Source organism: Rhincodon typus, chromosome 5, assembly GCF_021869965.1.
Source record: "Rhincodon typus isolate 14 chromosome 5, sRhiTyp1.1, whole genome shotgun sequence".
Classification (NCBI taxonomy): Eukaryota; Metazoa; Chordata; class Chondrichthyes; order Orectolobiformes; family Rhincodontidae; genus Rhincodon; species Rhincodon typus.
The window spans coordinates 5,140,024-5,151,967 of record NC_063336.1 but is presented as its reverse complement, the minus strand read 5'-3'; the positions used below and the strand labels follow the sequence as shown (position 1 = coordinate 5,151,967).

The following is an 11,944-nucleotide window of genomic DNA, read 5'->3' as shown; positions in this document are numbered from 1 at the left end:
TTTCTGAAGAAGGGTCTAGGCCTGAAACGTCAGCCTTCCTGCTCCTCTGATGCTGCTTGGCCTGCTGTGTTCATCCAGCTGTACACCTTGTTATCTCAGATTATCCAGCATCTGCAGTCCCTACTATCCATAAAAAGTTAGAGCAGGAGGAGGTCATTCTCCTTGAGCCTGCAGCACTAGTCATTAAAATGATAGCTAATCTGATTGTGGCCTTAACTCCACTTTTCTGCCAGCCCTTGTCACCTTTGACTCCTTGTAGATCAAAATCTGTTAACTCAGCCTTGAATATATTCAATGACGCTGCCTTTGGTAGACTGTGGGGAAGAGAATTTCAAAGGATCCCTGATAGAAAAAATTCCTTCTCATCTCTACCTTTACTGGGAGACCCATTATTTCAAAACTGTACTGTAGCTATAAATTCCCACATGAGGCAAATCAGAATTCTAACACACAACTCCCCCCAAGCCACCACCTCTCCACCACCACCTTCAAAGTCTTATGCTTCAATATGATCGTCTCTCATTCTTCTAAACCCGATCACTACAGGACAACTGGGTCAACCTTCCCTCATTAGACGACTTCATTTTTGAATTGATTCCAATGCAATGATCTCATAAAATCATGGAAATGCTACTGTGTGGAAGCAGGCCATTCAGCCCATCAAGTCCATACTGACCCTCTGAATAACATCCCACCCAGACCCACATCCCCACCCTATCCTTGTAATCCTGCACTTCCCATGGCCAATCCACATAACCTGCACATCTTTAGACTTTTGGAGGAAACCGGAGCATCCAGAGGAAACCCATGCAGACACGTGGAGAATGTGCAAACTCCACACAGACAGTTGCCTGAGTGTGGAATTGAACCCTGGTCCCTGCTGTAAGGCTGCAGTGCTAACCATGTGCTGTTGTGCTGCTTGAAGGATATTCCCACTTATGCAAAGAAACAAAAATTATACATAGCTCTCTAGATGCAGTCTAACCAATGCCATGGTGTTGCAAAAATCCCTTATTTTTATATTCCATTTCCCTAGAAATAAAGATCAAAATTCTATTTACTTTCCTCGTTACATGCATGTAATTTTTGTGATTTATGCACAAGGATACCCTGATTCCATTGTGCTGCAACATTCAGCAGTTTCACATAATTTAAATAATATTCTCCATTTTTATCCTTTCTGCCAAATGGACAACCTGTTAATCTTCTAAGTGATATTCTATTTGCCAAATCTTTGCCTACTTGTTTAACTTATCTATATCCATTTGCGGGCTCATGAATCCTCTTCACAATTTGCTTTCTCATATAACTTTATGTCTTAATCAAATTAGGCTACAATATACATTGCTCTTTCATCTAAGTTATTCATATTGATTGTAAATAGGTTCAGTATTGATCCTTGGGGTACTCCACTACCTATAGTTTGCAAAGCTCAAAACGACCCCCTTGTCTTGACTCTCCACTTTGTGTTATTAGCTAGTCCTCTATCCATGCTAATATTACACCTGACACCATGTGGCACCCTGCAGAATGTCTTTTAAGAATTCAAATGCACTACAGCTACTGGTTCCCATTTCTTGATTCTGCTTACTAGATCCTCAAAGAACTTGAATAAATTCGTCAAATATGATTTCTCATTCACTGAATCATGTTGACTTTGTCTGATTATATTTTAATTTCCAAAATGTCCATCTACTAGTTCATTTAGTATTGGATCCCAACTTTTTTCCAATGGCAAATGTTAGGCTAACTCCTGTGGTTTCCTGTTTCTATCTATCTGCTGTCTTGAATAGTGATGTTATACTTGTGGTTTGTTAATCTGTTGAGATTTTTCCAGAATCTAGGACATTTGGAAGGATGTTACCATAATCTCTGCAGACATTTTGTTTAAGAGCCTGGGAGATAAGCCATCAGGTTCAAGGGACTTGTCAACTTCAGCCTCATTAGTTTTCCTGGTATGTTTTCTCAGGTGACTATAATGGTTTTGAGCTCTTCCCTCTCTTTAGTCCTTTCAACAATTCCATAATTTTCAACTAATCTTGGGATGGCTTGTGCATTTTCCATGAGAAGACAGATACAAAATACTTGGCTTCAGTTTTTGCATTTTCTCTACTCTGTAATTTTATTGTGCTCAGTTAGCTGATCCACAGACCCAAATGCTAATAGGGCCTTTATAATTGGTGTCAGCATTCTACGTTAGAAAGGAGAAACTTCACCATTCTTCATCATCATCAAGCAAATGCCTTTGGAACTCTGCTTCTGTAGATAATGAGATGAGGGAGGAACTGAGATTGCCTTGCCCCACTATCTCAGCCAGCTAACATTCTATGCCATTTCTTACGGTGAAAAGCAAACATTTGAGAGAGGTGTATTAAACAAACAAACAAAAAAAAACCTGCGGATGCTGGAAATCTGTAACAAAAACAGAAATTGCTGGAGAATTCTCCTGTTCTGAAGAAGGGTCACTGGAGCCGAAACATTAACTCTGCTTTCTCTCCACAGATACTACCAGACCCGCTGAGTTTCTCCAGCAATTTGTTTTTATGTTATTTGAGAGCGGTGTCTGCAGAGTCAGCAGAGTAAGGGAGGAAACCAAAGAAGAAAATGAATTGTGCAGGGCGCTGATTAGTGGTATTCGGTTATTTCATGTTTGTGATTAATAGGATGCTTGAAAAAAAATCTGTTCATTCCTACCTGTAGTTCATTATCTTTCTCCTTCCTCTTGATCCAGGTTTTACCCTGTGTTTGAGGGTCAATGAGAAGTGGATACCTGGTTGCTTTGGTAACAATGATGCCATTCTGAACTGATAGGTCATCACTTGGTAAACCTTGCAGGTTCCACTCACTGATCTGAAAAGACAAAATAACACACAATTAATAAGGCAATGAAGTAAAGTTGGCCTCAACTATTGTTCTTAAACGATTAGTGAAGATCAAGTCAAATATTTAATAAAGAATGTCAGATACTGCCATTAGAGGTATTTGTAGCAGGTACGCTAGTGATTATGATACTGGACTAACAGTGTGGAGATCCTCAGCTTAAATTCCATCTTTGAGCAGTTTAGGCCTGTATCTATGGACAAATGAGAGTATACCTAAGAGGGGAATTTATTGGAGTCATACCTGGTGTAAGGAAGATGGTTGTGGTTTTTGGATGCCAGTCTTACCAGCTCTAGGACATGTCTGCTTGAGTTCCTAGGCCCAACACCTTCAGCTGCTTCATCAATTACCTTCCCTCTATCAGAAATGGAGATGTTCACTGATGACTGCACAATGTTCAGCACCAGCTCTTCAGACACTGAAGCAGTCCATGTTCAAATGCAACAAGATCTGGACAATATCCAGGATCGGGCTAAAAAGTGGTAAGTAACACTTGCCCATGTAAATGCCAGGCAATGACCATCTCCAATTAGACACAATCCAACCATCACCCCTTGACATTCAGTGGTGTTTCTATCACTGAATCCCCCACTATCAACATTCTAGGGTTACCATTGACCAGAAACACAACTACAGTTGCCACATAAGCACAATGGCTACAACAGCAGCTCAGAGATTAGGAATATTGCAGCAAGTAATTCATCACCTGACTCCCCAAAGCCCTTCAATCATCTACAAAACTCAAGTCAGGAGTGTGATGGAATACTCCCCACTTGCCTGGATGGGTGCAGCTCAAACTACACTCGAGAACCTTGACATCATCCCGGACAAAGGAGCCCACTTGATTGGCACCAAATCCACAAGCGTCCATACTCTCTGCAGTGATGCTCAGCAGCTGCAAGATGCACTATAGAAATTCACCAAACATGCTTAGACAGCACCTTCCAAACCCACAATCACTTCCATGTAGAAGGACAAGGATGGCAGATATATGGGTAGAAGACCAGCTGCTTGGAAATTTATCACTGTTCTGATCAAAATCCTGGAATTACCTCCCTAAGGGTGTTGTAGATCCACCTACAGCAAATGGACTGCAGCAGTTCAAAAGGCAGCTCCCCACTACCTTCTCAAGGGTAACCAGGAATGGGCAATAAATGCTGGTGAGCCAGTGACACCCATGCCCTACATGTAAATAAATATAAGATACTAAAGGGAATTGACAAAGTAGATGTATGGAGACGTTACCTCATGTGGGGCAATTTAGAACGAAAGGTCATACTTTTAGGATAGGTGGTAGCAGATATAAACAGAGATGAAGGGGAATAACTTCTCTCAGAAAATGGTGGGATACTGAGTAAATGTAAGGAGTTTGTAATCGTAATAGGTTGAATTATTAAGGAAAGTCAGCAGGAAAATGAAGTTAGGCCAAGATGAGATCAACCATGATGATATTAAATGGCAGAGAAGTTTCAAGGGGCTGAATTGCCTACTCCTAGCTCTTATGTTCTTATTATAAAGAGTAAAAGTGGTAACGATGGATTGGGAAATATTTTTGAAAGGAAAGACAGCAGATAGGCAATGGTTCCAGAGATTCTGGAACAGTTCCTGCAGATTGGAGGGTAGCTAATGTAACCCCTCTGTTTAAAAAGGGAAGTAAAGAGAAAAGAGGGAATTACAGACCAGTGAATCTGACGCCAGTAGTGGTTAAGATAGAGTCACAGAGTCATAGAACTTTACAGCATGGAAACAGACCCTTCAGTGTAACTCGTCCATGCTGACCAGACATGCTAAATTAATTTAGTCCCATTTGTCAGCATTTTGCCCATATCTCTTTAAATCCTTCCTATTCATATACCTATCCAGATGCCTTTTAAATGTTGTAATTGTACCAGCCCACCATTTCCTCTGGCAGCTCATTCCATACATACACCTTCTGTGTGAAAAAGTTGCCCCTTAGGTCCCTTTTAAATTGTAGCCCCTCTCATCTTAAACCTATGCCCTCTAGTTTTGGACTCTGCTACCCCGGGGAAAAGACCTTTGCTATTCACCCTATCTATGCCCCTCATGATTTTATAAACTTCCATAAGGTCACCTCTCAGCCTCTGACGCTCTAGGAAAAACAGCCCCAGCCTATTCAGCCTCTCCCTATAGCTCAAACCCTCCAACCCTGGCAACATCCTTGTAAACCTTTTCTGAACCCTTTCAAGTTTCACAACATCCTTCCTATAACAGGGAGACCAGAATTGAATGCAGTATTCTAAAAGTAACCTAACCAATGTCCTGTACAGCTGCAACCTGACCTCCCAACTCTTATACTCAAAGCACTGACCAATAAAGGCAAGTGTACCAAATGCCTTCTTCACTATCCTGTCTACCTGTGACTCTACTTTCAAGGAACAATGAACCTCCATTCCAAGGTCTCTTTGTTCAGCAACACTACCAGGACCTTGCCATTAAGTGTATAAATCCTGCCCTGATTAGCCTTTACAAAATGCAGCACTTCGCCTTTATCTAAATTAAACTCCACCTGCTACGCTTCGGCCCATTGGCCCATCTGATCAAGGTCCATGATCAAGGATTTGTTAGCAGAGTACGTAGAAAACAGTGGTAGAATCAGAAGTCAGCATGGACTTATGAAAAGGAAATCATGCTTGATACACCTACTGGAATTCTTTGGGGATATACCTAGTAGTGTTGATTGGGAGGTCCAATGGATATGGTTTATTTGGACTCCTAGAAGGCTTTTTGACAAAGTCCCACATTAGAGATTAATGTGTAAAGTTAAAGTACATGGGATTAGTGGTAGTGTATTGAGATGGATAGAAAATTCGTTGGCAGAGAAGAAACAAAGTGTAGGAATAAATGAGTCTTTTTCTGAATGGCAGGCAGTGAATTGTGGGTACAATTGTAGGGATTGGTTCTAGGACCTCAGCTATTCACAAGATATGTTAATGATTTAGGTGAGGGGAATGAAATGTAATATTAAAGCTAAATGCAATTTCAAAATCAACAGATAACACAAAGGTGGGTGGGAGGGTGAGGAATGAAAAGGATGCAGTGATGTTGCAGTGTGATTTGGACAGGCTGCATGAGCAAGCAAATGTATAGCAGATGCAGTATAATGTGGATAAACATAAGGTTATCCACTTTGGTACTAAAATAGGAAGGCAGATTATTATATGAATGGCTGTAAATTAGGAGAAGGGACTGTTCAATGAGACCTGGGTGTCATTGTGTACCAGTTGCTGAAAGTAAGCATGCAGGTGGGACTAAGATTAGGGCATTCAGTTTTATGATCAGCCATGATCATATTGAATAGCATAGCAGGTGGCACAGGGTGGCACAGTGGTCAGCACTGCTGCCTTACAGCACCAGGGACTGGGTGACTGTCTGTGTGGAGTTTGCATCTTCTCCCCACAGCTGTGTGTGCTGCCTCCAGGTGCTTGGGTTTCCTCCCACAGTCCAAAGATGTGCAGATTAGGTGGATTGGTCATGGGAAATGCCGGGTTACAGCGATGGCGTGAGTCTGGATGAGATGCTTTTAGGAGGGTTGGTGTGGGACTCGATTGGCACAATAGCCTGCTTCCACACTGTTGGGATTCTATGATTCTATGAGATACAGGACACAGTAAAGAAGGCAAACTTCATAGCGAGAGGATTTAAGTAAAGGAACAAGAAAGACTTGTTGCAAATATACAAGGCACTGGTGAGGCCATACCTGGAAAATTGTGTGCAGTTTTGATTTCCTTATCTGGGTGCAGCAAAGGTTTCCCAAATTAATTCCTGGGATGGCAGGACTGACGTATGAGGAGAGATTGAGTTGGTTAGGATTGCATTCACTGGAGTTTAGAAGAATGAGAGGGATCTCATGGAAACCTATAAAATTCTAAGAAGACTAGACAGGTTAGATGCAGGAAGGAAGTTTCCACTTGGGACATCCAGAAACAGGGGTCATTGGTGAAGGATAGGGGGTAAACATTTTAGGAATGAGATGAGGAGAATTTTGTTTCACCCAGAGAGTGGTGAGCTTATGGAATCGTTACCACTTAGTGTAGCTCTTGTGCCTAAAGGGATCAAGGACTATGAGGGGAAGTGAGATCAGGATATTGAGTTGATGATCAGCCATGATCATACTGAATGGCAGAGCAGGATAGAGGGATAGAATGGCCTACTCCTGCTCTTCTAGAAAATCAGTCGACCTAGTATTGGTAAAAAGATGCCAAAATTATTGAAAGTTTGATGTCCTGAGGTAAGACAATCTGCCAGCCCTGTGTGGTCGGGCTTACACGTGCCTTCGGCCGCATAATACATGGTGTCATTTAATGAAGAATATAAATACTGCCCACACCAAAGACCACATTAAAAAAAATCAAAGTCACACATTTTCTGTCTTAATTTTGGCACTATTGTCTGTGTTTTATGATGTACAATATTCCCTGAAGTTGAGTTTTAAGATTAATTATTGTGGAACACACTTCAGTGATGGTTCGAGTCAAAACTCTTTATTACACACAAGCAGGCAAGAGGTTCAAACTCCTAGTTTTCTTTCTTAAAGCCTCTCTTTCCCTTTTTCCAAATACGCTATATCTGAAATCTCTTCAAACTCTGAAATCTGTACAGCAAACAAGATTCATACAAAAGTCTAATAGAACAAAACAGTGGCTTCAAAATATCTTCAACTATATCCAATCTGCGACTCTCCAGGATTTGCCATTATCTTCTGGAAAGGATGTTCTTTGCATTACCAAAATCAGATGAACCAATGTGAAAAATCAGGAGAATATCTTGAGCTGTTTAACCCCTTCATTTTCCTTATTAGTACTACATGCTCTATTTCTTTAACTGATTCCTTCAGTTGCCATTGCGTTGATTACTGCAGAATTGAATGCAGACTATGAGTATCAGTTAAGCAGTTTATTTTTCCTCTTGACTTTGAGGAGATGATGATTCATCATCCAGAAGCCCAGGCTAATACTTCTGAGACAAGTTCAAAATCTACTATGTCAACTGGTGGAATTTAGATTCAATTTGTTCATAAATCACAAAAAGCTAGTACTCCCAATTTCAGCAGGTATTAGGGAAGGCAAATGGAACATTGGCCTTTATTTCAAATGGAATGGAGTCTAAAAATAAGGAGGCTTTGGTAAAACTATATGAGGTACTATTCAGATGATAGCTGCAATAGTATGGACAGTTTTGGGCCCCTTATTGAAGGAAAGATATTGTAGCATTGAAGGCAATCCAGAGATGGTTCACTAGGCTGGTACCTAGTATGGGGGGGGAGGAATTTAGAGAATGAGAGGTGATATTAGCACAGCTGTGACATTCTCCTTAACAGTAACACAACTCCCCCACCCCTTTACATCCTCCTCTATCTCAGCTGAAACGTCTAAACTCTGGAATGTTGAACCTCCGGTCCTGCCCTGCCCTTCTCTTGGACTGTGCCTCACTCTGGAGACTAAAGTCATAAAATCATGCAGTACAGAAGAGATCCTTCAGCCCATCAAGTCTGAACCCACAAAAACTATGGAACAAAAACAAAGTTGCTGGAGCTCAGCAGGTTTGGCAGCATCTGTGAAGGAAAAAACAGACTTAACGTTTCAGGTCCAGTGACCCTTCCTCAGACCCTCCCCACAAAAGCTATGTTAAATCTACATTAGAATAGAATCCCTACAGTGTGGAAACAGGCCCTTTGGCCCAACATGTCCACACCGACTCATGGAGCATCCCACTCAGACCCATTCCCCTATGAGCCCACCTAATCTACACATCCCTGAACACTATGGGCAATTTAGCATGGCCAATTCACCTAGCCTGCACATCTTTGGACTGTGGGAGGAAACTGGAGCACCTGGAGGAAACCCACGCAGACATGGGGAGAACGTGCAAACTCCACACAGTCCCCGGAGGCTGGAATCGAACCCAGGTGCCTGGCGCTGTGAGGCAGCAGTGCTAACCACTGAGCCACTGAGCCACCGTGCTGCCCTTTCCAGCACTTGGCCCATGTGCTTGAACATTTATAACATTTCAAGTACTCATCTGAATACTTTTTAAGAGGTTTTAACATTTTCCATCCCAACTACCTTCCCAGGTGGTGCATTCCAGACCCCTACCACCCTCTGGGTTAAAAACATTTTCCTCAAAAACATTTTCCCTGTAAACCTCCTGCTTTTCACCTCAAAATTAAGCCTCCTCGACATTGACCTTTTAACTAAGGGGAACAACTGCTTCCTATCCACCCTGCCCAGGCCCCTCAAACTTATACACCTCTATTAGGCTCCCTCTCGGTCTTTTCTGCTCCAAAGAAAACAGCCCAAGCTTAACGACCCTCTCTTCATAGAGAAAACGCTTTAACCCCAGGCAACACTAACACCCTTTAGAGAAGGAAATCTGTGATCCATCCCTGGTTTACCCTATGTGAGACTCCAGACCTATAGCAATGTGGTTGATTCTGAAGTGGCCTAGAAAGCCAATCTGTTCAAGACTAATGTGGATGGATGACAAATGCTGGCCTTGCCAACAATATGCACATCCCATGAAGAATAAAAACATGCTTCCACATTTTTTCTTGTTAAATGTTATCCCCCTGAAACTGGTCTTCTAGTTTTATTGGTTCCACACCGAATTTTATAAAATCAGGTGAGGCTTCACATGTTTTACCCCTAATAGTGGGTAAGTGTTACTGAAACAAGTACCCCTTTGAAATAGATCTTTTAAAAGTTTGAACTGCATACACAAGCACAGGATGGCAAGATCAAGGCCTTCAGTGTCCTGTTTAAGGTGTAGAGAGTGAAATCTGAAACTCTGAGGAAAATAATTTCAACTGGAAAAGGTTAACATTTCTATTATCTGAAAAATTTTGCAATAAAGATGACTGTGAAATGACAGATATAAATGAAGAAATCTTTAACCAAGCCCGTAACATCTTTAAGCAGTATTATACCAAACATTTTTAGGATACGCACGTTTTCACTACAACACTAAAAAGCATTCTGTCGTAGAAGTTAATAGATGCAAATGTGTGTGAGCCAGTCTTACCGTAGGCTGATCCACCAGAAAGCTTATGAGGTTCATACTGTCTGTATAGGGTATTCTCTTTTTCTGCAATTCTGCTTCCCAAATTACTTTAAACAATATATCTCTGAAGGTTTGATTGAAAGGACCACTGTATGAGAGAAATCCAGTAGCCAACAGCACATCTCCCACCAACCTAAGGTGCAAAAGGCAAAGTGAAATGAGCAGTGAATAATCAACAGCAGAGGGTATCAGTGTGAGATAAAAATCAACATTGTCAACCACTGGGCTATCTGCAAACACAATGCATTTCCCAGGTTAGCATGGTGCATGTTGAATTGTTTGTCTCCATGAAATACAGCTATCTGACCCCTGTTTTTTTGGGTGTTATGGATGCGGTTTTCAAAACAAAGTGCTGTATGTACTGTGTGAGCTCACTTCTAGCATGGGTATGCTGGGTGTCACCTTGGGATGGTAATTTGTCTGAGCATTATGCCTGTGTGTCTGGAACACAGAGTAAGCAATGAGTGATGTTAACCTGGGGACAATTTCAAACTCACCACTTCAGTTACTGCCCTCTATTAGACACATGTTCAGATGTGCTGTTTAATGTGATCATTACTTTGTGGTCAGGTCTGATTAAATCCCAGGACAGTGCTTCGCAAACATTTTCCTCCTGGTACTCCATTTCAAGGCTTGCATGTTGTGACACCTCAGTAGACACTGAGAGTGGGAAAACAGCTGTTATAACTTGCTGAGAACTCTCTAACAATCACTGTGTCAGAGCTTGCCACCTGACTTGAGTCCCAACCAACTCTGGGAGCCCTGCTCTAGGGGCTATGCTTGAGTTTATGGAGCTGGTGTAGAGTGCAACAAATGTGCTGCACATGACACAGGGCTAAGTGGTGGCTCCAAAGATTCCAGTCAGAACAGCTTATTCCAGTACTGGGAGCTTCTCTTCATGCTCCTGCACAGTTACCTTTAGATCCCAAGGGGCTGTGGCTCTGTCCTATTTCTCATCTATGCATTGAGCCTTAGTGTCTTTAACCAAAAGTGCTGTTAGTTTTCACATGTATGTTGATGCTCCACCTCACCCTTCTTCATTTTGGTTGGTGACAAGCCAGCGTGTCCAATGAGTCAGTAGGTAAAATGAATCTCTTGGAGTGTGCAATGAGGACATTTCTGTTGTCCTCATGAGAGTCCCCTGCCACAACAGAATTCCGAGTAGAGCTACAGGGGAAAGCATTGCATGGTCCCTTTGTTATTGCAGGGAATGGCCAAACCCCTCTGATAATTAAACTAAAACAAGCCCCAATCTGTTATTAAAAGGAGTAGAGGTTCCCCTCTAATAATTACCCACTAAACACCCAGAGAAGCTCGCCTTTCCCGTTGTAATCTATTAAACAAGTGGTTAAAAGAAAAAAAAGTCCCTGATCTCCACTTTACAAGTAACAAGAAACAATTTATTTGTTTAACCCAACAATGAACAAATTAACAAAATTATTAACAAACCAACAATTCACCCTTAGACTACTAACTACTCTCTGACTGGTCTAAATTCTACCAGAATTCTGTTTAAGTAAAGATATGTCCCATAATATAAACCCAATTAATAAGAAGCAATAAATTATAACTTAATCTCTCCAAGTTCACATAGACTGTCTTCTGGTATATTCTGTCATCTCCAGTCTCTTCACAAACAGCTTTCTTCTGTTAATTCTGCTGTCATGGATGTTTTATCTCTAATTTCTTCAATGAACTAAAATACCATGGTATCTTTGATTAATTAGATGGGCTTTCTCTGAGAGATAAATGGTGCTAATTTCAGCAGGTGGCAGTTGGCTCTCTCTGATTTTCCAAATACCCTTGTCTTATATAGCCGTAATGACAACCAAATTCTTATAACATGATTGGGTTCAGGTTGTCAACACCATCAGATTTAAATTCAAGATAACAAGGTGTAGAGCTGGATGAACACAGCAGGCCAAGCAGCATCAGAGGAGCAGGAAGGCTGACGTTTCGGGCCTAGACCCTTCTTCAGAAAAAAAAA

At 41.5% G+C, this 11,944-nt stretch overlaps 1 protein-coding gene across 1 annotated transcript in view; it reads right to left on the bottom strand.

The window, feature by feature from the left end:
• Positions 1 to 11,944, bottom strand: part of LOC109930964 (dynein axonemal heavy chain 8-like) — a 2,199,840-nt gene that overhangs the window by 99,771 nt on the left and 2,088,125 nt on the right. The window contains 3 exon segments of the mRNA XM_048596622.1: positions 2,695 to 2,850; positions 9,919 to 10,090; positions 10,989 to 11,098. Of these exon segments, the coding sequence (XP_048452579.1) occupies positions 2,695 to 2,850; positions 9,919 to 10,090; positions 10,989 to 11,098 (438 nt within the window).